This window comes from Drosophila bipectinata, chromosome XR (genome assembly GCF_030179905.1).
Source record: "Drosophila bipectinata strain 14024-0381.07 chromosome XR, DbipHiC1v2, whole genome shotgun sequence".
Classification (NCBI taxonomy): domain Eukaryota; kingdom Metazoa; phylum Arthropoda; class Insecta; order Diptera; family Drosophilidae; genus Drosophila; species Drosophila bipectinata.
In genome coordinates, this window is record NC_091735.1 from 22,435,442 (window position 1) to 22,462,924 (window position 27,483).

The 27,483-nt window shown below is 36.9% G+C and overlaps 4 protein-coding genes and 1 long non-coding RNA gene across 6 annotated transcripts; 3 read left to right on the forward strand and 2 right to left on the reverse strand.

Annotated features, from left to right (window-relative positions):
• Nucleotides 1-1,558: 1,558 nt before the first annotated feature.
• nod (no distributive disjunction) lies at nucleotides 1,559-8,050 on the reverse strand. Of its 2 annotated transcripts, XM_017243216.3 has the most exons (7): nucleotides 7,692-8,050; nucleotides 7,417-7,611; nucleotides 6,066-6,603; nucleotides 5,859-6,001; nucleotides 2,939-3,129; nucleotides 2,089-2,880; nucleotides 1,559-2,022 (listed from the first exon to the last, which is right to left on the reverse strand). In XM_017243216.3, exons 1-7 carry the CDS (start codon nucleotides 7,806-7,808, stop codon nucleotides 1,917-1,919), a joined length of 2,082 nt encoding a protein of 693 aa, XP_017098705.2. In that variant the 5' UTR covers nucleotides 7,809-8,050; the 3' UTR covers nucleotides 1,559-1,916. The 2 variants fall into 2 exon arrangements, with proteins under 2 accessions (XP_017098705.2, XP_070132340.1); XM_070276239.1 differs by lacking the exon at nucleotides 1,559-2,022 and having other exon boundaries at nucleotides 2,607-2,878; nucleotides 7,692-8,049.
• pkm (Pinkman) lies at nucleotides 3,182-5,892 on the forward strand. The gene is made up of 2 exons (XM_017243215.3): nucleotides 3,182-5,380; nucleotides 5,436-5,892. Exons 1-2 carry the CDS (start codon nucleotides 3,273-3,275, stop codon nucleotides 5,713-5,715), a joined length of 2,388 nt encoding a protein of 795 aa, XP_017098704.2. The 5' UTR covers nucleotides 3,182-3,272; the 3' UTR covers nucleotides 5,716-5,892.
• Nucleotides 8,051-8,890: 840 nt separating the features above from the next.
• LOC108126564 (uncharacterized) lies at nucleotides 8,891-9,401 on the forward strand. Its single transcript, XM_017243206.3, has one exon. It carries the CDS (start codon nucleotides 8,891-8,893, stop codon nucleotides 9,170-9,172), a length of 282 nt encoding a protein of 93 aa, XP_017098695.2. The 3' UTR covers nucleotides 9,173-9,401.
• Nucleotides 9,402-10,303: 902 nt separating this feature from the next.
• Nucleotides 10,304-11,221, forward strand: LOC138927786 (uncharacterized). The gene is made up of 2 exons (XR_011444271.1): nucleotides 10,304-10,870; nucleotides 10,941-11,221. It is a non-coding gene; the product is annotated as an uncharacterized lncRNA (long non-coding RNA).
• A 1,145-nt stretch (nucleotides 11,222-12,366) lies between these two features.
• On the reverse strand, nucleotides 12,367-12,753 carry LOC108126580 (uncharacterized). The gene has a single exon (XM_017243227.3). It carries the CDS (start codon nucleotides 12,634-12,636, stop codon nucleotides 12,367-12,369), a length of 270 nt encoding a protein of 89 aa, XP_017098716.1. The 5' UTR covers nucleotides 12,637-12,753.
• Nucleotides 12,754-27,483: the final 14,730 nt, after the last annotated feature.

A 27,483-nucleotide genomic window follows, 5' to 3' on the forward strand; every position in this document is an offset into this window, starting at 1 on the left:
GCTATATCTTCCCCAATTCTCACCCGATTCTTAAGCGGAGTACCTTAAACGATTTCTAGATCGATTTGCTATCATTCTGCATCAAAATCCTGAGACAAAATATTTTTTAGATTTTTTGTCCATTTTTCCTGATGGGATCCCTTAAAAATGGGGTTTTCCCCTATAGGGCCCACTGCTATGGCTATATCTTCCTCAATTCCTATCCGATTCTCAAGCGGAGTACCTTAAACGATTTCTAGATCGATTTGCTACCATTCTGCATCAAAATCCTGAGACAAAATATTTTTTCTATTTTTCGACCATTTTTTCTGATGGGATCCCTTGAATATGGGGTTTTCCCCTATAGGGCCCACTGCGATGGCTATATCTTCCCCAATTCTCACCCGATTCTTAAGCGGAGTACCTTAAACGATTTCTAGATCGATTTGCTATCATTCTGCATCAAAATCCTGAGACAAAATATTTTTTAGATTTTTTGTCCATTTTTCCTGATGGGATCCCTTAAAAATGGGGTTTTCCCCTATAGGGCCCCCTGCGATGACTATATCTTCCCCAATTCTCACCCGATTTTTAAGCGGAGTACCTTAAACGATTTCTAGATCGATTTGCTACAATTCTGCATCAAAACCCTGAGACAAAATATTTTTTAGATTTTTTGTCCACTTTTCCTGGAGGGATCGCTTTATTTGGCTGAAAATTGGTATTGGAATAATTGGAGACTTCAAGATATAGATGAGAAAACGGACCAGCTTTAGGGTAAGATAGTTTCCATAACTCTTAAAGTACCGGGTATAAATAATTGAAATTTTAGATCACAAGATTTGATGCAATAATAGAAACGAATATTGCACAGGTTTCTTCATAAAACCCTTTTAATATAATATTTGGATATATAATATTATAGTATTTTATAGTACAATCCATAACTCTGAAAGTACTGGGAATAAATAGTTGGGCTTTCGCTATATTGCTATTAATATAATATATGGATGTATATTATAAAACAATATCCATAACTCAGAAAGTACCGGATATAAGTAGTTAATCTTTTGTATTGTAAGATTTTACGAAATAATAGAAAGAATATTGATATTAATTTAATATATACATATATACTTAAGTAAAATATCCATAACTCTATAATCTCTAATCTAACATTAGGAATACAGTTTCCATAACTCTCAAAGTACCGGGTATAAATAATCACCCTTTAATATTACAAGACCTTATAGAGTTGCTACCTAAACCCCATTTAATATACCCTTTCAATACCAGGTATAGAATGCGAAGCTCAAGACCCTATATCGGTAAGCAAATTGTTTTGTTTGGTTTGCCTTACTGATAATGCTGGTGAGTGGGTTGTCTTGTAAATGGTTCTAGAAGATACATCCAGAACCACTTGCACAAAGATACGGATACTCAAACACTCCTCCAAAGAGGAGCCACAGCTTGAAGGTAAATATTATTGAGGGAAAGTATACTTCAATACTTTCAAAGGTGATAAATGAATTTGCACAAAAAAAAAATATATATATATTCCATAGACTATAAATTCTTAAGGGTACTAGTTATAAAACTATTACAAAATAATATACGATAGGGTTCTTATTTAAAAAACGCGATAATTAAGTCAATATGACGTAGGACTTGTAGGGTCTATGAATAATTCTAATTTTAAAATATAATTGTAATATAATTTTAAAACAAAGTAAAGTCATAAAAATAAAAAATTCTCCATTATAGGCGCCAGGCGCTATGCTTTCTCTAATTTTTGTTTTTTCGAGATTTCTTTAAAAATATATTTTAAAATAAAAAAAAAGTCATTAAAAGGGAATATTACACATAAAATTAAATACTTAAGAGAAGCATTAAATTATTGTTATTTTTTTTTTAAATTAATTATTGGTGTTTGGATTTTAGGATTCCAAGCAGTTGGCGATGCAGACGTTGTGCCACTTGTTTCCCGCCCAGATGGGCAGCTCTTGCACCTGTCCGAGGTCCTTAAACGAGCCCACCACATATCTGAAAGGGAGTTATAGATTATCCTCTGATCTCTGGAAGATCTCTGCTTATAGCTTGTATAGTCACCTGTATGTGGCCAGGGAGGCGGCTGTTTTTGGCCCAATCCCCGGCAGCTTCTTCAGCTCCTTGACGCTGCCATTGTTGAGAAGATTGAGAAAGTCCTTCCGATGACTATCCAGCCAGCTGGATTTCTCCTTCTTGGTCTTCTTTTTGGCTACTTCCCCTGTCCCGACAGTCACAGTGGGTATCAGATCCATCGCCTTCACCACACCCTTCGTTTTGTTCGAGTCCCTAGCTGGCTCTTCCTTGAGCTGCGCCAGCCGCACACTCCTCCGCAGGTTCTCGGTCTTGTTGAGTCTCTGGGTCGTGTTGCTCTCGTGGATGCTCTGGATGCTCATCAGTCGCGTGGAACGACGGAGCATTCGTTGGACAGGCGGATTGGGCTTCGGGGGCGACGGCTCAAGTGGCTGTATGCCGGAGAGGGCCTTCTGGCGATTGGAAATCGTCGGCATCTCCGACAGGGTGTCCTCCTCCTCCTCGGCCTCCTCCTCAATGGAGCTGGATGGGCAGGTGAAGAGCTGGCAACGACGACTGGTGGCAGGTGGTGGCACAAATACAGGGCGGTGCTCCTCCAGCGCCGATTCCAGGGCGGTGGAGTGCAGCCGACTGTCAGACCCATAGATGACCTTCTTTTGGCCAGAAGGAGCTAGTCCTCGCATCCCTGCACTAGGCGGCGGCATCAGCTGCTTGTCCTTCTCGAGCTCCTCCTGGTACTCGATCAAGCTGAGACTGCAGTCCGAGACGTTGATGGACGTCACCGACAGGGTGGTGTCCTCCATTTTCAGAACCTCGCGAGCTCTAAAGGATTATTTAGGAATTAGATCCGTTGCCACGTACTGGAAGCTACCTTACTCACCTCTTTTTTGCCTTGGGGGTCAGGCCCATGTCGGAGCGCGTCCTTTGGAGCATCGTCTGGTTTTTGGACTTCAGGGGGGAGGCGGCGGTGCAAATGCTGGTCTGGGCAGCGGGCTGCAGGGGCCTCTTGATGGCCGTCGAGCTGCTAAGCGGTCGCCGGAAGGCGTGCGGCGTCTGTGCGGTCACCGATTGCTGCAATCGGACAGAGAGAGATGGAGAACAGTGAGATGGAACCCGAGTAACTGCATCATGCATCATGCGACTTGCGGTCGCTGCGGTTGGGGCCCAGTTGTCTATAAAACCAGGTCGCAGGTGGGGCGGTGGCGCAGACTACAATGGACCAGGCCAGGGAGCAGATCGGACACGACGAGGAGGAATCCAGGGAGCAGAACGAGGATATTCCGGAAGGTCAGTTGGAGGAGAAAGCTGATGATGTGAGGGGGGAAGACCAAGGCGAGAAAAAGGAAGACTCTTTGGAAGATTCGGGGAGTCCAGAACTACTCTCTGAAACTTCAAAATCCGACGAATCTATACAGGAGAATCTTCCGGAAGAGAAGCTAGATGAAAACCCCGAAGATGGGCCGGAAAATGTAAGTCAAGAAAAGCAGGAAGAGGATTTAAAGACAGAAGAACCTAAAGAAGACAACGAAAAGCTTCATGTAACTGAAAATCTTGAAGAATTGTCAAACCAAGAAGAGTCCCTAGAGGATATTGAAGAATTGCCAGCGAATGTGAGTCAAGAGAAGCAGCCAGACGATTTGAAAACAGAAGAAACTGAAGAAGACAATGCTAAACATGAAGTTAGGAACCATCCTGAAGGATTGGCAGAACAAGAAGAATCTGGAGAGTCTATAGAAGAGACTACAAAAGAATCTTTAGAAGAAAACTCTGAAGAAACTAAAGAACTTTTAGAAGAGAGTCCAACCAGCCAGGACTCCAAAAAGACCGAAAAAGAATTAACAGAATCTTTAAAAATCGAAGAGTCCCAAGGGGAAAACCAGAAGAAAGTAGACACAGCAGAGACTACAAAAGATTTGCCTGAAAGCCTTGAAGAAGAATCTACAGAAACTGCAGAAGTAATACCAAAAAATGAAAAAAAGGATGAGAATCGAGAAGAATCACCAATGGAACTAGAATTAGAGGAGAACCTAGAGAACATATCACCAGAAATCATTGAAGAATCTTCAAAAGATCTAAAATTAGAAGAGGGATTGGAAAAAATTACTAGAAATAAGGAGAAGAGTCTGGAGAACGTAGGGGGATCTGAAATTCAAACAGCAACCACAGAAGAATCACCAAAGGATCAAGAATTAGAGAAGAATCTGGAGAAGCCTTCATCAGAAATTGAAACAGAAGTCCAAGAAGAATCCTTTCAGAAGCTAGACCAAGAGAAGAATCTGAAGAACAAGCTGGAGAACCGCGAAACTCCAGGAAACACCCAAACCGAGCCAGCTAAGAAACGAGCCCCACTGGAGGAAGATCTTCCCAACGAGCAGGTGACTCTGTTTCTCCGCCAATTGGTGAACCAACTATGGCCCGAACTGGGAGCCAACCCGGAACTTCGCTTGGAGAGGGCCAGTGCCAAGGGAGACAACTACTTGGGCGTGGTCTGGCGGCTGCAGGTGGCCACCGGAAGACGGAGCCTGGTGGTGAAGCTGCCGCCGCAGAATCGTGTGCGCCGCAAGCAATTCTTCGCGCGTCCCTGCTTCCTCCGGGAAACGGCAGCCTACGAGGAGTTCCTCCCGCTGGCGGAGCACTTCCAGGAGAAGTGGAGGGTGCCGTGCGAGGATCGTTTCCGGCAGCACGCCCACTGCTTTGGCACACGCCCGGACGAGCCCAACGAGTGCATCGTCCTGGAGGACCTCTCCGCCACGGGCTTTCTGCTGCATAACCGCTTTCTCGACCTGTCCCTGGAGCAGGTGCGTCTCGTCATTCGGTCCTACGCCAAACTGCATGCCATCTCGTTGGCGGCCAAGAAACAGTGGCCGGAACGGATGAAGCCGCTCCAGGAGCTGGTGGACATCTTCGAGCAGCGGCGGGATGACCACGCCCTGGGCGTCTACTTTGAGAATCTCAAGGGCAGTGCCCTCTCCGCTCTGATCTCTCCGGAGGACGATGAAATCTACAGATCCCGCTTGGTGGCCTACTTCTCCAGAGGATCCTACTTCGACCTGCTGCTGCCATTGGTCAGTGGCTCCAACTGTGAACCCTTTGCTGTCATCTGTCATGGCGACTGCTGGAACAACAACATCCTGTACAAGGTAGTGGCCAGTGGACGGGTGGAGGATGTCCGCCTCATCGACTGGCAGCTCATGCGCTACGCTTCTCCCGTCACGGACCTGGCCTACTTCATCTTCACCTGCACTTCCAGGCGCTTCCGACAAGAGCATCTCCCGAACATCCTGGAGGACTACTACTTGGAGTTGGGTCTTCATCTGGAAAGGTGAGTGTTGACCTTCCAGGTCTGGTCTTCCATTAAAGCCTTGTTTCTCCCACAGATTGGACGAGAAAGTGGATGAGCTAATGCCCCGCTGGGCTTTCGAGGAGCAAGTCCAAAGCAAGGCGGCTGTGGGTCTCCTTCTGGCCATGATGGTGCTGCCCATAGTCACGATGCAGGGCCAGGATGTGCCCGACCTGCAGGCCATCAGCGAGCGGATAGAGGCAGGCGCCACAACCGATCTCCATGGTGCTGGGTTCTTGGGAGCGGGAAACGAAACGACTTTCCGGCAGAGGATGCGAGAGGTGATCTTGGACTGTGTGGACTTTAATTATATTTAAAAGGGAGCTATGTGGAGGACCAGTAAGAGGAGCTTTATAGGAGGAGGTTTGGGAGAAGGCTGTGAGGGAGAAGACCCTAGAGATGAAGGACTACAACCTGTCGAAGATCTTAGAGAACCGCTAGAAGTACCACCCCTTCTCACCTTGCGCTGCAACTGCTGGGGATTCAGTCTCAACTTCTTGGCACTGGTGGCGAACCTCAGAGTGGCCACTGTCTCGCTGAGATCGGCGGCATGCGGACTGATGCACGCCAGAAAGGTGACATACGACTTGGCCGTCAGGGATTCTGCAACAAAGAAGACATCTCTCCAATAAATACGAAAAGACCATAACAACTCATTCCCACTCACCTTGCAGAACCGTGGTTAACACACTATCCCGATAGGGTATCAGAGAATGCCCCGCTCCCATGGACATGATCACCTTGGTGATGCTGAGCAGGCCGCGATTGATGTTGACGCCCTCCTGCCTGGCCACACCTTCGTGGGCCGTCCTCCGCACGCCCTCCGAGCCCGCCAGATCCACAATATTCATCCGCGAGTGCTGCGACCCATTCCGCACATGAATCGTAACAATGGCATGGGAACGCGAGCTATTGGCATTCATGGGCGTGGCTCGGACCTTGCGATTGCCAGTCCCCAGCTGGAGGAGACGCTGCAGATCATCCTGGCTGGTCAGGATCAGGCTGGTGCAGCTCTGGCACCTCGACGGCACCATGGGCACATGCGGGGAGCTGCTCAGCAGATCGTAGGCCTTCTCGTTGTAGATTTCGATGAAGGAGGCAGAGACTTTGATGGGCACCGTGTGGTTCTCCTGCTGGCTTCTGAGGCGCGCCAGGATGTCGTTGAGGCAGCGGGGCAGAATGCCAATCTGTTCGGGTTGCAGGATCTGAAAAGATATGTTTTTTAAGAAGATATTTTAGGGTGTAGATACCATAGTAGGAAGTGGGCTACTTCTTGAGGGTTTTTGGATTAAAATTTAAGGGTTTCTGTTACTGGCTTTACTTTTGTTTGAAAAATATAACTAATTTTAGGGATAAGCTATTAGAATTGACTGTTTTTTTTAATGAAAGGTTGTAGAAAATTAAATGTTTTCAAGGTTTTTTATGAAAATGATAGACAAATGGTAGCTACTTTAAAGGCTATTTAAAGGTATTTATTTATGAAAGTAACTACCTTTACCTTACTTTTTAAAATACTTCAAAAGTGGCATAAAATTGATAAGAAAACCTTTCTATTTGAATTTCTTTAGTTAAAAATTGTTGAAATTATTTTGTTTTAAAGAATTTTTTATGAAAATGTAGAGATAATTAATGGAAGACTATGGAAAGGTGGGATTATATGACAATATCCCACCAGAATTTGTGTTTAAAAGCGACTTTACTTTAAGAACTCTATTAAAAATATTATAGATTTGATTATAAAACCTTTCTTATTGTCTTTTTTTTATTAAAAAGTTATTAGAAATATAATTATTTAAAGGTTTTCAATGATCGTTTCAAAAAGTTAATGATTAAAAATGGAAAAAAAGTGGAAAGAAGGGAATATACGGACTATATCCCTATGGCTTTCTATGAAACATTAGTAATAAGATGGAAGAAAGAAGGGAAGACCATAGAAAAATATCATTGTTATAATAATATCCCTCTTTCAAGCTAAGCCCTCCTACTATTACCACCAAACCCCCCTTTAATTTTCTTACATTTTTGGGCGGCGCCATGCCCATGGAGTAGCTCTTGCCAGTGCCAGTTTGTCCATAGGCCAGGGCCGTGCATGGATAGCCCTGAAGGACCTTATCCACCAGCGGCAGGATCAACGTATCGTACAGCTGCTCCTGACTGGAGTTGGCCTGGAAGGCATGATCGAAGTTATACTCATTCTGATCCACCACCAGTGACTGTAAGAGAACAAGAATTAATTAAGATTCGTAGATGCACTTTGATTAGATTCTTAGATATCGTGTACAGTTAGACTTACCCTGCCATCGCCCCACGGTGGGAACTGAACGACGCTGGGCTCGCGTCGTCCCAGAAACTGACGGAAAGGGGCCTCTCGCACAGCAATATGCACGGCACTTAGCTTCTTCGGTTCCATTTTGCTTTCTACACTCCACTTTCACTTTCTATTTGTTGTCCTTTTTCGGATAATTTCACTCTTCTTTGAAGCATTTATTAAATCACATCAGTTTGGTCTTTTGAATTGATCGCATTGGTGTGACCGTTTGTGGAAATACCGAAAATACCTAGTGGTTTCACATAAAACTTTTCACTTAAAACACTTATAAAAGGGGCTTAGATCTGATATTTAATTATTTCACTTCACTTTTTTAATTAAAACTTGTATTGTTTTTATTTTGAATGAAAAACCAAGGTCATAGCGATCGGGTTTTCCGAAAAATGTAGGGAAGTTAGGTAGCGTTGCCAGATCGAGCAGTTAGGGTTGCCAAGGGTGGCCAGAAAGACTTAAGCGGGACGTTATATTTGAATTCTTTTCTGGCATATAAAAGAAGTATATTTTTGTTATATGATTTTCGTTTTTTTTAAGGAAAAATACATGTTTTTTTGCGTTTAGTTGACAAAATAGAGTCATTTTCTTTAAAAAAAATGTCCTCTTCATCATAAATATGCAATTTTCTGCAAGAATATATAACCTTTTTCATGTAAGTTTCTTTAAAAAAGGTGTAATATTCTGCAAAAACATGAAATTTTCTTTAAAAATATTTAACTCTTTTCAAAAATATGCAATTGTCTTGAAAAAACAAGTATTTTCTTTAAGAAATCTGTGATTTTCTTTAAAAATAATGCAATTTATTCAAAAATAATGGAATTTTGTTCAAAATTAAGCAATTTTCGTAAAAAATATGTTCTTCTTTTATATAAATATTTTTAAATAAAGGTATTTCTTTCAAATATATGCAAAACAAGGATATTTGAATAAGAAAATGTATAATAATAGCTTAGTTTTTCAAAAATACTGACATTTTAAACAATATTTCGAGTATAAAACCATCAGAAAAGCAATTAATACATACAAAAACTGAATATCCCTAAAATGTATATTCCCAAAAAGTCCAAAATATTAATTACTCCTACTAGAACACCCCCTAGACCCAAAACAAAACAAAAAATCAATCGAAACCTATAAAAAGCTTGCCTTTCTGAAGTAAACAACTCACAATGGATAAACAAAATCGATGGCAAGTGCTTGTAATATTATTTTTAATAATTGCAACAATAACATCTGGAATTAATGGAGCGCCGAATGGATCGGGATCGGAATCGGGATCGGGTAGTTGCGGAGCCTACGAGTGCCGGATGAGTAATCCGATCTGCAGGTGCGAGTCCTTCTGCCAGGAGTGGAGCCAACGCTGCTGGAAGTCACCCACCGGATGCCATTGTGCCCGGGGCTATGCCCGGGATAACCACGGCAACTGTATACCCCTCACCCTGTGTCCCTAATAATCGGTTCTATAATTAAATCCCCAGCTGCATAATGTTTACAAATTGTATATTAATTGAGTTAAATTTAGCGAAAGCATGAATTCATTGTACGCGTCATTTCATTGTGCACTTTTCCGACCAAAAAAAACAAAAAAAAAAAAAAGGAAATACAAATTTAAATAAAAACAGTTGTTATAATTTTCTGAATGGTTAATGGCCAGGTATAAAGTTGCAATATGAAAGTTGCAACATGTTCATGTTAATGAGGAGTAAAAAAACAGCATAACCGCAACTGCCAAATGTCATTTAATAAAACAAACGAGTGAATTTTATGGAAAAAGTGAATTTTACAATTAAAAGTTTTTCCCTAAAGTTTGTACATTTATTTGCCATTTTTGTCAAATTAATGGCCATCATTGTTATGATAATCTAATTATGTTAATAATGCATTAACATGAATGGTTGAAAGGCGAATCAAGAGGATTTTATTAAGCCATTTTTGTGATTGATATTGTGTGTTGGGGTTCGACTCTTTAAAAAACATGAAAACTATATTTTTTTAACTTTTTTTAATGTTCTAGCTAGTTGTTGAATTTAGATACCACTATTTTCATGGATAAACTTAATGGTAGAGGTACAAGTCCTTTGAAAAAAGAACAATATATAATTTTTTTTAATTTCTTAAATTAGATTTTTAAACCTTTTTTCGATGTAACGTAATTTTTGATGGTTAAATTTAAGTTCTTGCTAGTTTTTTCTATAGAATTAATTGATTTTTATGGTTTCTGAATTTGAATGCTTTTTCGTGTCGGCTTGGGTTCTATTCTTTTGAATAAACATGTAATTCTTCTGTTTTATTTTTAATGTAAGGTTTTTAAACCTTAATTTTGTATTTAAGGCATAGTTTATGGGTATGATCGTTGTTTCTAGCTAGGTGTATGATTAAACATGGCAGTCGGGGTTTAAGCCCTTTGGAAACCAACTGATAAGCTTTATTTTTATTATTTTTCTTTGATTTCTTCAAGTTCTATACATTTTAGTTCTCTTTTTATATCAAACTTTTTTGAATTCAAATTTTTCCCCATCCCAGTAGTCTATGGAGCCAAATGCCCAAAAAAGTTTACCAGTCAATGCTTGGTACGTTCAAAATTCATTCCAAACCCAAACCCCGAACACATCAAACGCTCCAGTCAAATAATAAACCGAAAATAAAACTAATAATTAATTTTAATATAACAAAAACTGAACCAAAAAATAATAATATTAATATCCAGTCTAATAATAAACAGAAAATAAAACTAATAATTCATTTTAAGCAAAAAATAAATAACTAAACCAAAAAATAATAATAATAATTAAAATTCAAGAAACAAAATTAAATTTCAAAAAGTTATTCAATTTGAATTTTCGTGTTTAAGGTTCTGAAAAAAAAAAAAAAATTACCAAAAAAGTATTTGCTTTTTCGTTTAAAATTTTGGACTCTGTATTGTCTGCGTGGGCGTGATACCGCCACCGCGCCACCTCTCTTGCACGATGCCGAGCCGAGTCGTGAAAAAGATAGAGGAAGTAGAAGCCAAGAGGATCATAACCAGGAGTAAATCAGCTATTTTGCTATCGCCGAGCAAACGTCTAAAAGAGCAAAAGAAGCTGGTTGTTAGAATGAAGACAATGGCCAAGCAAGGTCAACTAGATACAACCGCAACAAATCTGGATAAGGTATATGACCTTAAGGGTTCATGCCCATGACTTTCAATATCAATATTAAAATTTTTTTCATTTTATTTAGAAAATTTCTAGTCCAGTTTTGAATTTCACATCGCACAAGTAACGCAGCACGATTAATATATATATTTTTTAAGAAGAAAGCGATGGTGTTATATATTTTGTACTACAATTAGTTGATAAGAAGGATGTTATTGCACTTATTGGAGTTACATACTATGAGAAGCGGACACAGAAGCAGAAGCTAGAGCTGACGACGACGACGGGCCATACCTCCCCCCCCTTCAAACACTACACATAAACAGACATATATATATTTTATAATAAACACAATTACACTTCAAATTTTGTGGTTTTATTTATTGGTTTGGGGAGGATCTTGGAAATATTTTTTTTTAATTTTTCAGAGCTAGAAAAAAGGTTGGTTGTCAAAAATCAAAGGGCCTACTATGTTATAGGGTTCTTTTTTTGTATTGGTAGGATTTCTTTTTTAGGTTGGTAGGATCTTGTACCAATATAGATAACAAAAGCTAGAAGGTTCCGCGGTTTGAACCTTTGTTTTTGGAAGACGAGTACTAGGAGTAATACCATAAGAGGCTAAGAGTATAGCTTACATAGAATGTTGTCAAATATGTAGTTATAATATATGTTTGTCAAATATTTAAATATGTGTATGTCAATTTATCAATAAAATTTAATAAAAATTGTACAAAAAGACAATGTTTAAAAAGCAAATGTGATTAGATAATTTATGTACATATATGTATACACCAAAATATTAATTACAATGATATGAAATAAAATATTTTAAATATAAAATGTACTTACCTTAAAAATAAGAGTCTTATGTCGATAAGAGTTATTAGAAATGAAATTAAATTGATGAGTTTTGCTAAAAATAAAGGGAAAAAGTGTGTATTTTTATTATTTTGTACTACATAGTATTACGAATTATTATTAACATTGTATATCAAAATATGTTATTGAACCTAAATAACCAGGTTATGGATAGAAACAATATGTTTCTTTTACGTCTTTACCTTGAAACTTAAAGCTCAATGATAATTATAGGCTATAGAGGTAGATCCTAAATAAATACCACATATTTGGTTAATTTTTTTGATTAATTTAATCATATTTAATAAAAAATAGATACAGATTTTGTTATACCTTCCAAGAAACAGTGCCAAATTATTGGCTATGGAGAATTATTGGAGAAACAAGTATAAAAAGAAAACTCTAGATTTTTGTTTATAATTATTAATTTATTTATGAAAATTGCACTGAAAATTGATCTAAACTTTTAATCCCGTCCAAAAACCCAGTAATCTTTAATATGTCTCAACCAATTAGTGCCCTTAACTGCAAGAACCGATTAAGAGTTATAAGAAATAAAATAAAAAAACCATTATTTTATTATTTTTTGAATTTCTTTAATTAAAATTTCATTATAAATTGCTCTAAATTTAGTGTAGCGGGTTAGATACCGATTAGGTATACAATAACTGTAAACAGCTAAAGCCGCTCCGACAGCACCCGCCCCCGCAAACCCTTGCCAGGCCCGCCTGCGTCACCGGGCGGCAGATGATGGGCGGACCGCGGTATCCCCTGTGGTAGCAGACCCTCTCGCACACCTGGCCGCCCACCTTAACGGGAATCGGCGTCAGGCGGCACTCCCCTCGCCCGAAGATCTGAGCCTGGGCGGACAATATGCCCAGAATTAGTACAGTTAGAGGCAACAGGAAACGGTAAACAGCCATCTTGAAGTCCTTTCTTACTTTCTCTTTCCCCAGCTATCTGCTTTTATCTTCTGTTGCTTTTGGTTGCTGCATTTTATACTACTTTCTGTTTGTCAAGTACCTAAAAAAATCGTAAAAAAAAGCATAACGACAAAAAACAACTGTTTCCCCAAAAAAAAGAGAAGAGGCGGTAGCACATCTGGTATTTTTTTTTTTTTTTTCAATTTGTAAAAACCGAAAAGAAAAGGCCGAGACAATAAATTATGAGCCGGGAGATAAAACAAAAAGCGCAAATTGAACTGGGCGCGTAAATTAAAAAAACAAAGGCCAGCAGCAGAGAGAGAAAAGAGAAAAGGAGAAAGGAGAAAGGTAGAAGGAAGAAGAATAATGACCGCAGGACCGCGACCACCTGACGCAATTGTGAATTGGCAAGAAGTGGGTGGGAGAAGAGGCAAAGCAAGGAAGAGAGAGAGAGAGAAAAATGGCTGCAGTGGCGTGTAAGGAGTAGCTATAAAGGGGGGACGGTGCTTTCTATTGAGGATTTGTAGATCATTATAGAGGAGAATATGATCTATATTGATTTGTAAATTATCTGTGATTTTAAAAAAAATTAATAGCCCCCGGGAAGGCTATATCTCAGCCAATATTCCATCCGATTCTTAAGCGAGATACTTTTAAAGATTCGTGGCGCAAATCTCTCCGTTATTCTGCATCAAAATCCGAGAGCAAAATAATTTTAAGAAATTTTTTTGGGATAACACATTTTTCAAATTTTGAGAGACTAGGGTTGCTTTTTATGGCAGTCTTTCATGTTGCAACCTTAAAAACAATCGATAGCTGTTCCCTGCCTATCGTTTGCTAATCGAGACTAGTAGGCCCTGAAATTGAGGCTCTAAAAAGAGTATAAAAGGCGGCGTTCGTTCATTCCAAAATCAGTAGTCAACGGTCCTCCAGACAGTTGACTTCTCACTTCTTATTTTAATTTTTGTTTCCCTTTTTATTTTTTCAAAATTAGTGGTCTGATTTATTTAGTTTTATTTGGTTTTTAATGAAAAAATATATCAATTGAGTCTTGAAAACTTCCAGTTCTGAGTTCACCCAATGGAGTTTTTTTCAGCTGAGAAGAGCCCCATTGGGTAGACTCAGAACTGGAATTTTCAAGACCCCATTGATATTTTTTTTCATAAGAAACCAAATGAAACAAAACCAGACCATTAATTTAAAAGAAAAATAAAAATAAACAAAAATAAAATAAAAGGCGAGAAGTCAGTTGTTTGGGGGACCGTTAACTACGTTTATACTCTTTTTAGGTCCTCCATTTTGGGGCCTTCTATGAACCAAAATGAAATAAAATGAGACCACACATTAGGTCTTTAATCTATTTTATTTAAATATTGAATATTTTTGAAACATTTTTTGGGAAAATTGGAAAAAAAAAATTGGATAAAAAATGTTTACGGATTTTTAGGATCAATATCTATACATTTTTTCAGGAAACTATAAATAAACGTTAAACCAAAAGTTATTTTTTTTTATTTTTATTATTATTTTTAGTTTTAATTATTTTATTTTATATAAAAACAATGGATTACATGGACTGAACATCAATTCCCAGACTCTTAATTCATAGTAACGTTTTTTCCGTCATTTCTCTAATACCCCACCTAGTAAGACCCCCTTTCTCGAGCCTCTGCGATGACCAGGATGCGGCTTTGTAAACTTGTGTCCAAACACACAAAACAACAAAAACAAAACAGAATCGGGGAGGGGAGGGGCTGTGTAGTTGAAGGACAGCCGGGAGAGGAGACGGAAATGGAGCCGCGCCGAGCCTGCGTGCTGAAATCAAAGATAACGACTCATCAACGGCGTCATAAAAACGTGACATCAATTTTATTGCCAGAGGGAAGGCGGCGAGGGGGGGAAAAAAAAATTGGTAGCCGGGCTGGGGAAGAGATGAGCCAGCGGCGACGTCATCGTTCACGCGTCGCGACGCCAAAGGTCACGCAAAGGCAAAGCGAAAAAATAAACAGAACCATCCAGTGTTTGTTCTTTTTCTCTTTTAATTTTTTTGAAAAAGATACAATTTTTCTGAAAAATATTACTCATACGCCTGGTAAGCCAGATGAAACAAATTACTTTGAGTTTTTAAAGACATTTTAAAAAATTCTAAAAAATATTTTTTTCTTTTAAAATAATAGTCAAAAATGTTACTAATCATTTAAGGTATTCTGCTTGAAAACTAAATAGAAATTGCTAAAACTATAGCCTTCTCTGGACGTCTTCAAAAGGAAACAAAATTTTTTTCTTACATGGATCGTATCGAATCCAATTCCATCATCGGAGAAGGAAGAGTCTTTGAATAAATTAAACGAAGCCCTAATGACAATTGAGAAGGAGGGCGGTTGTATAACATTTAAAATTTAAAAAATAATTCAAATACAAAAAAATAAAATAATAAAAAAAAAATAAGTAGTAGGTGCAGTATTGGCGTGCTTCACAGACCAAGATACCTTGGAAAATAGGAAGAAAAAAACAGAAAACAAAAAACAGAACGAAGATCATAAAAAATGGTAGGCTGTAATATTCAAAACCCACATGGAGTATCAATTCTCTAGTGCTCAAGATTTTTTATAAAAAACATTTAATAATTAATTAAAAAATTATCAAATTCCCGTCAATATTAAGACTACTTTTCCTGGCGCTTTAGAAATGAATCTAAGGTGCCCTTGGTTGGCATTCGATTGTACAAGGTATTAAAAAAAAAATATCAGAGACCGACCAGTCGGAAAACTTCACATGTTCACATGTTCATGTTCTTTAAATGCATCCAAAGTATTAAAAAATAAATATAAATGAAATAAATAAAGAAGAGCTGAAGAAATGGGGGTAAACTCAGAGTTGGAAGTTTTCAAGACACCATTGATTTTTTTTATTAAAAAATAAAATAAAATAAATCAGACCACCAATTTAAAAATAAAATAAAAACGATCGATCACTCGAAATTATTGTTAAAATTTATTCTTGAACAAAAGAAAGGATTTCTCTGAAGTACTGTATCAAAGGATGGCACCAAAATTAATGGAAACAACAAAAATATAAGATGCCTAAGTCTATTTTATATATTTAACTTTTAAAACGAAAAAAATAACATAAAATCAGAAAACCAGTTTTTGAAAAAATAAAATAGGAAACAAAAATAAAATAAAAAGCGAGAAGTCAACGGTTTGGAGTTCCGTTGACTACTGATTTGAAATGAAGGAAATTCGCCTTTTATACTCTTTTTGGGGCCTTTATCAGGGCCTACTAGTCTCGATTGGCAAGCGATAGGCAAGTATCGATTATTCTTAGGGTTGGAACATGAAAGACTGCCATGAAAGGTAGCCCTGGAATGTTTCTCTCAAAATGTAAGAAATTGAATCGTGCCTACGCTTAAGAATCGGATGCATATTGGCAGAGATATAGCCATCTTGGGGGTCATACTGGCATTTCCGGTGTTTTTGAAGGGGACCCCCTAGGAATTTTGAAAAAAAATCTAAAAAATATTTTGCTCTCGGATTTTGATGCAGAATTGCGGAAAATCGCGCTACAAGTATCCCGCTTGAGAATCGGATGCATATTGGCAGAGATATAGCCATCTTGGGGGCATACTGGCATTCCCGGTGTTTTTGAAGGGGACCCCCAAGGAATTTTGTAAAAAATCTAAAAAATATTTTGCTCTCGGGTTTTGATGCAGAATTGCGGAGAATCGCGCTACGAATCTTTTAAAGTATCCCGCTTGAGAATCGGATGCATATAAGCAGAGATATGGTCTATTCCCGGTGTTTTTGAAGGGACCCTCTAGGAATTTGTTGATTTTAATTTTTAAAACATAAAAGTAAAAAAAAAAATCATCAAAGAAGCAAGGTTTCATTTTGAACACCACGAGGGTGCATATTGGCAGAGATATAGGCTTCCCGGTGATCACACTTGGAGGTGTCAAGATCTATGTCAGTATCTTGAACATAGATACTGATAGAAGAGATACAAAACCAATAGAAAAAAGTTAATAAATTGTAAAAAAAAATTTAATAAAAAAAAATATAACAAAAATCAGCAATGAATATGAAATCTAGAATCACTCCTGACAACCAAGAGGACTTTCGTTCATTAAAAGCAAAATAAAATAAATAAATAAGAACATTATTTTTTTAGAAATTTAAATGAGTAAACTGCATTTATACGCGACTTCCAATACCCTACGAGTGCGGAGGGTGCCATCAATTTATTTTATGGTCGGATTACCGCAAACTGGTATTTCTCAGAGTTTTATAAAAAAAAAATTTAAAATTAAACGAAAATAAGAAAATCAGAGACCAGTCCGGATGTGTAACCACACTCCATTAGAGTCCAAGGTATTGAATAAAACATAAAATTATAAATCAAATGAGAAAATAAGATTCAAAAACAAAAATAAGAAAATAAAATAAAATAAAAAGCGAGAAGTAAACGTGAAGGAGGTCCGTTGACTAATGATTTGGAATGAAGGAAATCCGCCTTTTATACTCTTTTTGGGCCCTCTACCAGGGCCTACTAGACTGGCAAGCGATAGGCAAGTATCGATTATTCTTAGGGTTGGAACATGAAAGACTGTCATGAAAGGTAGCCCTGGAATGTTCCTCTCAAAATGTGAGAAATTGGGTGCAGAATTCCGGAGAATCGTGCTACGCTTAAGAATCGGATGCATATTGGCTCTCGGGTTTTGATACAATATTAGGGAGAATCGAGCTACGAATCTTTTAAAGTATCCTGCTTGAGAATCGGATGCATATTGGTAGAGATATGGCCTTCGCATTTGCCAGTTTTGGATTTTGAACATTGGGTAAACGTTGTGAAAATCGTTTAAAGTAAAAATAAAAATAAAAATAAAGGATAAAAATAAAAATTGAGATAAATTGAGATCTGCTTTTAAAAAAAAAATTAGATTAAGATATTAAGAAAATAAAAATTAAAAAAAAAAAATAAACGCATCCCTTTTTTTGAAGTAATCCATAGATTTATGAAAAAATTAAAAATAAAAGAATTTAAAAGACAAAAATAAATATCGAAAAGAAGACAGCCCAAGAAGACAGCCCAAGAAGACGCTTATACAAATATTGCATTTAAAACGATAACCGCATAATTCGTGAGATATTAGTTAGAATAACACAAAGTTTAAAAAAAAAATGGGATAATATAAAAAATCCTCTTTTTTCCTCTCAGCTAGCAAGGGTATGTTGAGGATTTTCAATGCAAAATAAATGTAATTTAACGAAAATAAGATACCACATGGACTACAATGATACACCACAAGAGTCCAAGGTATTGAATAAAAAATAAAAATACAAATTAAATGAGAAAATAAAATTCAAGAAAAATAAAAGACAAAAAGGAGCCAGAATGTAAGATTCAACGAAAATAAGATACCCCATTGACTACAATGATACACCTTTAGAGTCCAAGGTATTGAATAAAAAATAAAAATAAAATAAAAAACAAAAAGCAGCCAGAATGTGAGATTCAACTATACCAGTGTACCATAGACTACAATGATACACCAGAAGAGTCCAAGGTATTGAATAAAAAATAAAAATATAAATCAAATGAGAAAATAAAATTCAAGAAAAATAAAAAATAAAATAAAAAGCGAGAAGTCAACAGTTTGGAGGTTCGTTGACTACTGATTTGGAATGAAGGAAATCCGCCTTTTATACTCTTTTTGGAAGCTCTATCAGGGCCTACTAGTCTCGATAGCAGTCTCGATTGTAGGCAAGTGGCATCTATCGATTATTCGAAGGGTTGCAACATGAAGAGCTGCTTTGTAACCCTGGAACCAGGCTGTCAAAATGGTAATGTTTGTGAGATATGTGTTACTTGTGAAAAAAAATAATGAAAAGTGAAGACGTAAGTTGAAGAAGGTGTTTAAGAAGTGGAATCAGGCGAATATCCGGTGAAGATATATCCTTTGCTAGCAGGCTGATCTGCGTTTCTGCTGTTTTGAAAGAGAACTCCCCAGAAGAGACAGAAAAAGAATATTTTTCTTAGATTTCCATGCAGATTTGAGGTATTCCAATTAGAGATCGGATGAATATTGCAAGAGTCTTCGCTGGGGGCAGAGATATAGTATGCTCAGAGAGCTCTATTGCTATCTAGTAAGGTATTCTTTTGGGGGTTTCATGAAAAATTACCATCTACTTATATAGGACTATATGCAGGCAAGAATAAAGGAACAGCCATAAAGTATTCTAATCATAACCCAGACAAGTCCTTGTAATTTTATGTATTTATCAATCAAATAAAATGATACATACATAAATCCCAAAAATACTAGAAATATCCTATTCTTTAACTGGAGAGTTAGATTCAATTTGCGGGTTATGGAAATTCAATATTTGAACCATTTAGACGAATATATTATATTTATACCCTTGCAGAGGGTATTATAATTTTGGTCAAAAGTGTGCAACGCAGTGAAGGAGACATCTCCGACCCTATAAAGTATATATATTCTTGATCAGGATCACCTCCTGAGTTGATATGAGCATGTCCGTCTGTCCGTCTGTCCGTCTGTCTGTCCGTCTGTCTGTTTCTACGCAAACTAGTCTCTCAGTTTTAAAGCTATCGTCTTGAAACTTTGCACACACCCTTCTTTCCTTTGCACGCAGTATATAAGTCGGAACGGCCGGGATCGGCCGACTATATCCTATAGCTGCCATATAACTGATTGATCGGAAATGGTATAACTTTGGTGTTTTTAGAGTTAGAGAGTTCAAATTTGACATGAGAGCTATTTTTGGCAAAACATTACGTCATGCCAAATTTCATAAGGATCGGCCGACTATATTCTATAGCTGCCATATAACTGAACGATCGGAAATGACCCAACTTTCGTGTTTTTGAGTATAGAAAGCTGGAATTTAATACAGATTCTATTTTTGGTCAGTTGATCCAACCTACCAAATTTCATAAGGATCGGCCGACTATATCCTATAGCTGCCATATAACTGAACGATCGGAAATGACCCAACTTTCGTGTTTTTGAGTATAGAAAGCTGGAATTTAATACAGATTCTATTTTTGGTCAGTTAATCCAACCTACCAAATTTCATTAGGATCGGCCGACTATATCTCATAGCTGCCATATAACTGAACGATCGGAAATGGTATTTGGTAGAAATATCAACTTTCGTATTTTGGAAGATAGAAGTTTGGGACTTTTTTTTTAGATTTTGTATTGTAATAAATTGGATTATATATTCCTATTCCCATAAGGATCGGCCAACTATATCCGATGTTTGCGATATATATCCGGTTTTAACTGCAAGGGTATATAAACTTCGGTTCCGCCCGAAGTTAGCTTTCCTTTCTTGTTTTTTTTTGTTCTGGACGCAGTAATAAATCTGCAAGGTTTTCGTTTTTTTTTTTTGTCTCTTTCTGTTTGCGGTCATTGCCAGGCTACAAACTGGATTTATTATTGTATTTGTGCTTTTGTAGTTTTGTGCAATTGTTGTTGTTGTTGTTTTTGTTGTTGTTGCTGCTGTTGACCTACAGTACCGGGCAGCGGCAAATATTTTCACAATAAAATTCCTATTGATGTTTATTCATGCTATCCCCCTTGCTCCTTCCCTGCTTGGTGGGCCTTTCATCTCCGTTCGTTTTGGCGCTTGTCTCCTGCAGCGATTTTCGCGGCAGTCATAACGGCGCCACTCACACACACACACACACACACATACTCATAGAGAAGCCGCGTGCGTCTCCCGGAGAGCGATGGCTCACTCATTCCGTTCACTTACTCATTCACTCACTCACTCACTCACTAACTAACTAACTGGCGACAAAGTTGTCGCTGGCGTATCGGTATCGAATTATTATTGAATGAACTTGCGCCATTGCCGTTTTCATTTCCATTTCCGCAGCCCATTTCTCGCAATAATCAATTATTGAAGAATCGCAAACACAAAGCGAATACCGAACTTGTGCCGCTGCTCGCTGCTGGCCGCTGGCCATTTGTCTGATTAATTATTGACGGTTCCCCTGGCGCGTATTAAAATTCATTTGATGTCTTTCTTGTCGCCTGGCTGGGTCTCCTTTGGCTCCACCTCCCCGTTCCTCCTGACTCATTGTCATTTGCTTTCTTCTTTCTCTCGCTTCTAAAAATGCGTGTGTGCTAGAAATGGGTTACTTAATGACGATAGTTTTTTATAATTTATGCATTATTAGGTTTTTTATTATACATTTTTTTTCTTCTTATTTTGTTTTATAGGAAATAAGATTAAAAATACCGATATTTTTCGATCTTTTCCATATTTTTCTTGAAAATATCTTAAAAAAATTAAATTTGTCTTAAAAAAAGCTTTGATAATTATTAAAGAATTTCCACTTATTTCCCTTTTTTTGATATTTTATCGTCAAGAAAATAGTACTATGACATTTTCTTAATAATTTTTCTTATTTAAACCCCTTTTTAAAGTTACTTTATCTCCTAAATTGGTAAATTTTGTATTACATATTACATTTTATACTCCCATCTCTAGAAAATACAACTCTTATGACTGTTGACATCGCATTTTTCAAGTCGAACGTTGGCATTGCTTTTGCGTTTTTCGTTTGGCTTGCAGTATAAATAAATAAGCGAAAATGCGCCGGGATCCGATCGCTTATCCGGCGCCATCTCGCCAACGTCATCGTCACTGGTGCGTGTGCTTTGTTATCGCCCATGGCCAGAGTTCATCCTCATTCCTCCTGATTTCATCCCTACTACCTACCTACTACTACCCAGTCCCAGTACTCCTGTCAAAGCTTCAACTCCTACGCAAGTTGATTAATCGTTGCTCGAATCACGTACAGCGACAAATGTCGCAGGTGAAAATACCAAAGTGCTCTCGCTTACAGACAGTGCTGCTTGATTGGCTTTTTTATACCCTTGCAGAGGGTATTATAATTTTGGTCAAAAGTGTGCAACGCAGTGAAGGAGACATCTCCGACCCTATAAAGTATATATATTCTTGATCAGGATCACCTCCTGAGTTGATATGAGCATGTCCGTCTGTCCGTCTGTCCGTCTGTCCGTCTGTCCGTCTGTCTGTCCGTCTGTCTGTTTCTACGCGAACTAGTCTCTCAGTTTTAAAGCTATCGTCTTGAAACTTTGCACACACCCTTCTTTCCTTTGCACGCAGTATATAAGTCGGAACGGCCCGGATCGGCCGACTATATCCTATAGCTGCCATATAACTGATTGATCGGAAATGGTATAACTTTGGTGTTTTTAGAGTTAGAGAGTTCAAATTTGACATGTGAGCTATATTTGGCAAAACATTACGTCATGCCAAATTTCATAAGGATCGGCCGACTATATCCTATAGCTGCCATATAACTGAACGATCGGAAATGACCCAACTTTCGTGTTTTTGAAGATAGAAAGCTGGAACTTAGTACAGATTTAATTCTTGGTCAGTTGATCCAACCTACCAAATTTCATTAGGATCGGCCGACTATATCCCATAGCTGCCATATAACTGAACGATCGGAAATGGTATTCGGTAGAAATATCAACTTTCGTATTTTTGAAGATAGAAGTTTGGGACTTTTTTTAGATTTTGTATTGTAATAAATTGGATTATATATTCCTATTCCCATAAGGATCGGCCAACTATATCCGATGTTTGCGATATATATCCGGTTTTAACTGCAAGGGTATATAAACTTCGGCTCCGCCCGAAGTTAGCTTTCCTTTCTTGTTTATAATTAATTTTCTGGCTTTATCTTCAGGTGGTTTTTTGTGAAAAGCTTAGTAGTCTTTTTGTAATCGATTTATGATGTTTTTTGAGCAATTTTTTATTCGATTTTTATAAGAACAACTTTTTAAAAAGATTTCTTATTGAAGATATCTATTTTTACTATAAAAACTTGGTATTTTGCTATTAAAAAGGATATTTTGTTTTATAAAATCTTGGTTTTATGCTTTTTATATAAAATTACGATCAAAATTAATCAAAATTAGGGACCGTTAGTCTTTAAACTATAGCTTTTAAAATACCCTTAGTGAATTTTTAAAGATTTTTTATTGAATTTATTGAAGGAACATTTTATAAGAGGATTATTATATAAAAGGACAATTTTGTTAAAGCCATTTTTATTATTTAAATCCTTATTCATTAAATTAGTAAACTTTTAAAGGAAAAATTTCCAAAATAATAGGAGTAGTTTTGAAATTATAAAGCCTTTTGTATTATTCACAAAGTCTATACACTTTGATATAATTATAATTCAATTTAATACAATAAAACCCTCAAAGGGACCACTTTTAAGGCCCTATGTCCTTCCGCGACCCTCTTTTAAAATATGCCTGCCATATCACTGCCTTATTCCCAAACAAACAACAAACGAAATGAACAAAATGAAGTTATTAATGCAATAAACAGAATAAAATTGGGGTTAAAAGGCTCTTTCTTGTTGCCTTGTTGAATTTGTATTGGGGGCTGGCAACACTGATTTACTTCGATGTCCTCTCGCCCACCTCCACAGTTCCACACAGTTATTGGCCCTCTCGCTTGCTCTCGCATTAACATAAATAAATCACTTGCCGCCATCAATCAGTCTGTTTGCATTTGCGCAGGCAGCCGCAACACCTCCCCGCCACCTCCACCTCCATGATCCTGCCGCTTACCCGCGTCAGAAGCCGCGTTACTCCTCTCTGGGTGTAACCACTAACCATACAGCATATAGACAACCCATTTCATACAACGAAAATGGACGCGAAAATTTCTTGCGACAGGCCCCAGCAGGCCCCAGAGCGGATTTCTTACGCTCTCTTACGCTCATCGTTCGTTCATCTTACGCTCATTCTCGCAATAAATGTTTTCTGTTTCTCAGTCTCTAAACGGAGCGCGATGAAGAAGGTTGGCCTGCGCTTCGGTTGATCTTTGTATGTATGCGTGTCACACATTCACATACATGGGTGTATGTGTGCGTGCGATTTCGTTTCGAAGCCAGCGCACAAAATTTTGATTTTTCTTACTTTTAAGGCTTGCTACCCTAACAAAATTCGGGTATTCGTTATTTGATGAAATGACGAAAGAAATTATATTATTTTTTATTTTATTTTTTTTTATTATTTCAGCATACATTTTTAATTTATTTAGGAATAAGATTAAGTGTTAGTAGTAAAATGTTTTCTGTATATATATTTTTACGAATCATTAAAAATCAATATACTGAGAAAGTGTCAGAGTATATTTCGGTCGGAGTCACTTAAAGCGCCGATTGCTTTTAAGTTTTTGTTGTTCTGCAAGAGGCTTGTGCATGCCTACTCTAACGATGGAATGATTTTTAGGGGAGGGTGAAGACACGAAAACAGCTGATGGACTTGTTTACCTTTTTTGTTTACAATTTTTCAGGCACTTGTTATTATATTTTGGGTTATTGTGAGATTTAATTAAATTATTGTCGTTAATTTAATAATTTCCTTATATATATTTCCTTATATATAATAACTTTAAAAAGTAATTTAATTCTTCACCCGTCTTCACCCTCCCCTAAAAATCATTCCATCGTTAGAGTAGGCATGCACAAGCCTCTTGCAGAACAACAAAAACTTAAAAGCAAACGGCGCTTTAAGTGACTCCGACCGAAATATACTCTGACACTTTCTCAGTATATTGATTTTTAATGATTCGTAAAAATATATATACAGAAAACATTTTACTACTAACACTTAATCTTATTCCTAAATAAATTAAAAATGTATGCTGAAATAATAAAAAAATATAATATACAAAATAATATAATTTCTTTCGTCATTTCATCAAATAACGAATACCCGAATTTTGTTAGGGTAGCAAGCCTTAAAAGTAAGAAAAATCAAAATTTTGTGCGCTGGCTTCGAAACGAAATCGCACGCACACATACACCCATGTATGTGAATGTGTGACACGCATACATACAAAGATCAACCGAAGCGCAGGCCAACCTTCTTCATCGCGCTCCGTTTAGAGACTGAGAAACAGAAAACATTTAATGCGAGAATGAGCGTAAGATGAACGAACGATGAGCGTAAGAGAGCGTAAGAAATCCGCTCTGGGGCCTGCTGGGGCCTGTAGCAAGAAATTTTCGCGTCCATTTTCGTTGTATGAAATGGGTTGTCTATATGCTGTATGGTTAGTGGTGTAACGCTCCCCCCATTCTTGTGCCCTTTCTTCTTCATCTTTTTTTGTGCGTTTGTTGCGTTGCTTTGTTGTCGTCGCCGCTTTTTGCTTTATGCTTACGCGCATTTTTCGTTGATTTATTGATGTCTCGACTATTAAGCAATTAACTTGTCCCTCTTCCACCTAGACTCGCTCCACACCTACATACATACATAGCTCTCCCATTCATTTTTCTAAGGGGGTGGGCTAGTTTTGTATTTAAAATAAAATTATACTTTCTTTGTAGTATGTTTAATGTGAGAATCTTGTTGTAATAAGAATGTATTTTAAGAATTAATGGAACTGATTTTAAATTGTCTTCAAAAGAGCCTTTAATACTACTACTTAAAATAATACGTAAATTGAAAACTAAAGGCAGTTTTTATTGAACTTTATTCTTTAAAAACTTGAAAATCATTCAAAACTTATGTTAAGATTTTAAAAATCGCAAGCAATTATAGCTTTTTGAGCTTAAACATCCTTTTAAATAATTATTTTTTATAATTCCTTTTTTAAACTATTTTACCGCTTTTTGTAGCATAGCTTTCTGCGTTAGCTTTTCAAATTAAAAACGAAATTAGAACCAAAAGCTCTGTTTTTTTAGAATAAACAGCTAAATATCTTTAATACAATGGATTAAAGGTCCTAATTTAAGGTGTTTTTAAGGTTCTAATAAAGAAAAATATGTTTAAATGATGCAAAAAGTATGTAAACATTTATCTTCAACAACTTATGTAAATAAAATGCTAAAAATAAAAGGTTTTTAAACTTTTCAAGTTTTTCTAACATTATAGGCATTTTTTGTAGCATTAGTTTGATAATTAAGATTTAATTCCAAGCTTAAAAGCTCTTTTTTTTAGTTAAGACTTAAATAACCTAAAAATTTAAAAAAAAAAACTACTTATTTTTAGCCTTTAATGTAAATAACATACCTTTAGCATGATTTGAACATATTTTTCTTTATTAGAACCTTTAAAAAACACCCTAAAACCCCCCAATTATTTCTTTAATACAACAATACCCCCCTTAACATGGTCTTTACTCGTATTCCCTATGTAAATAGGTAATTATGCAATACAAATGATGCCTACGGGATGACCACGCCCCTCCCATTGCCCACCATTTGGGGGCCAGAGGGCAGCAAATGAATTTGTTTTGTGCGAAATTTGTTGGGAAATTTGTCCACATGCGCGGGCAGATTTATGAGACAGTTATCCTTGTCCTACCTACCCAAGGCATCCTCGAACCCATGCCACGCATGTATAGTCGCACGTGTGCATATTGAAAGCCTGCGAAATGAGCTTAATAATTAGCAAAGAGAGAGAGACGCAAACGAAAAGGAAACAAAAAATCTGGCACACGAAATGAGCAAACATTCCCACATAATGAAATAAATAATAATAAAGGCCACCCTAAAGGTGTGGGCCAAAAAAATAAAAAGGTGTGCCAGGGACCAGGACCAGGACCCACATGTGCTCGAGGCAACTTTTTGTAAACTTTTCGTTTCGTTTTTAGTTTTTTGCTAAATTTTTAATACAACTGTGCGTGAGAGTGTGTGTGTTTGTGTGTGTGTGCTTGGGTATTCATAAAGTTACCACACTCTCAAACTTACATAAAAAAAAATATTCTTAAAAAAAAAAATAAAAACAAATACCAGCAAGAAAAAAAATGAAAAAGAAAAATGCGCAACCAAAGAAAAAAAAATGTATATACGACTTCTGCAGCAGTAGCATATGTCTTTGAGAATAAAACACAAAAAAACACCCAAAAGAACCCCAAAAACACCAAAAGACCAAAAAGAAAGAAACAAGGCAACAAAAAATGCCGAAAAAGTTGCAAGTCAGAGCTCAGAAAAGTGCAAATGGACAGTGCTGGGTACAACTATACGTATACGCAATATTTATTACGTATACGCCGCGTGTGACCACAAGAGACTGTGAGATATTGTGTATGCATTTTATTCTTAATTTTTATTTGTTAAATAATTTTTAAATAACATTTAAAGAGGTTAAAAAATTGTTTGGCTTGAAGATGCACGTATGTGAGGTTTTTATTACGTATACGTCTAGTGTACTTAGGAGGCGGTATTTTGGCCTAGGGTTTCTAGTTCTAATATTGTAGACCTTGTCGAAAAATTTCTTAAAATTTTAAAAATTTTATGAAAAGTTGGAAGTTAATAAAGGCTTAGTATCAATAAAGGCTTATTATTCTGGACTGGAGTTGCTAGTTCGTTCTATAGTTCTAATTTTTAGAAGTATTTTGAAAAAATATGACATTTTCTTAAGATCTTTCTAAAATTTGTTATTTTAACTTTAAATGGATCTTCTTATCTTGAAATTTATTTAATATTTTGTATGGATATGTATATAAGGTAAGATATAAAGTATACATAGTAATTATAAAGTATACGGCCTGTATACCTTTGAAGGCATTTTTGTGTTCTAACATTTCTGACCAAAAAATTAACTCTAAAATATATATGAAGACTTATATTTTGTAAATCTTATGAATACAAACAAAATTATTCTAACTAATTACATATAAAACTCAACTAACTCTTTTTTCTTTAATATTTTAAAAACCAAATACGTTTGAAATACTTCAACAAAGTTTTCGATTTGTATCGGACAGTTCACCTTGAAGAACAACCACACTTTGAATTGTAATCAAT

Bases quoted from the DNA above. Each gene is read 5' to 3' on its own strand.
- LOC108126564 (XM_017243206.3), top strand. From the start codon at position 8,891: ATGGATAAACAAAATCGATGGCAAGTGCTTGTAATATTATTTTTAATA.
- pkm (XM_017243215.3), top strand. From the start codon at position 3,273: ATGGACCAGGCCAGGGAGCAGATCGGACACGACGAGGAGGAATCCAGG. The intron at 5,381-5,435 runs GTGAGTGTTGAC...TTTCTCCCACAG, and splicing joins TTGGGTCTTCATCTGGAAAG to ATTGGACGAGAAAGTGGATG.
- LOC108126580 (XM_017243227.3), bottom strand. From the start codon at position 12,636: ATGGCTGTTTACCGTTTCCTGTTGCCTCTAACTGTACTAATTCTGGGC.
- nod (XM_017243216.3), bottom strand. From the start codon at position 7,808: ATGGAACCGAAGAAGCTAAGTGCCGTGCATATTGCTGTGCGAGAGGCC. The intron at 6,604-7,416 runs GTAAGAAAATTA...ATATCTTTTCAG, and splicing joins GCATGGCGCCGCCCAAAAAT to ATCCTGCAACCCGAACAGAT. The intron at 2,881-2,938 runs GTGAGTAAGGTA...ATAATCCTTTAG, and splicing joins ACCCCCAAGGCAAAAAAGAG to AGCTCGCGAGGTTCTGAAAA.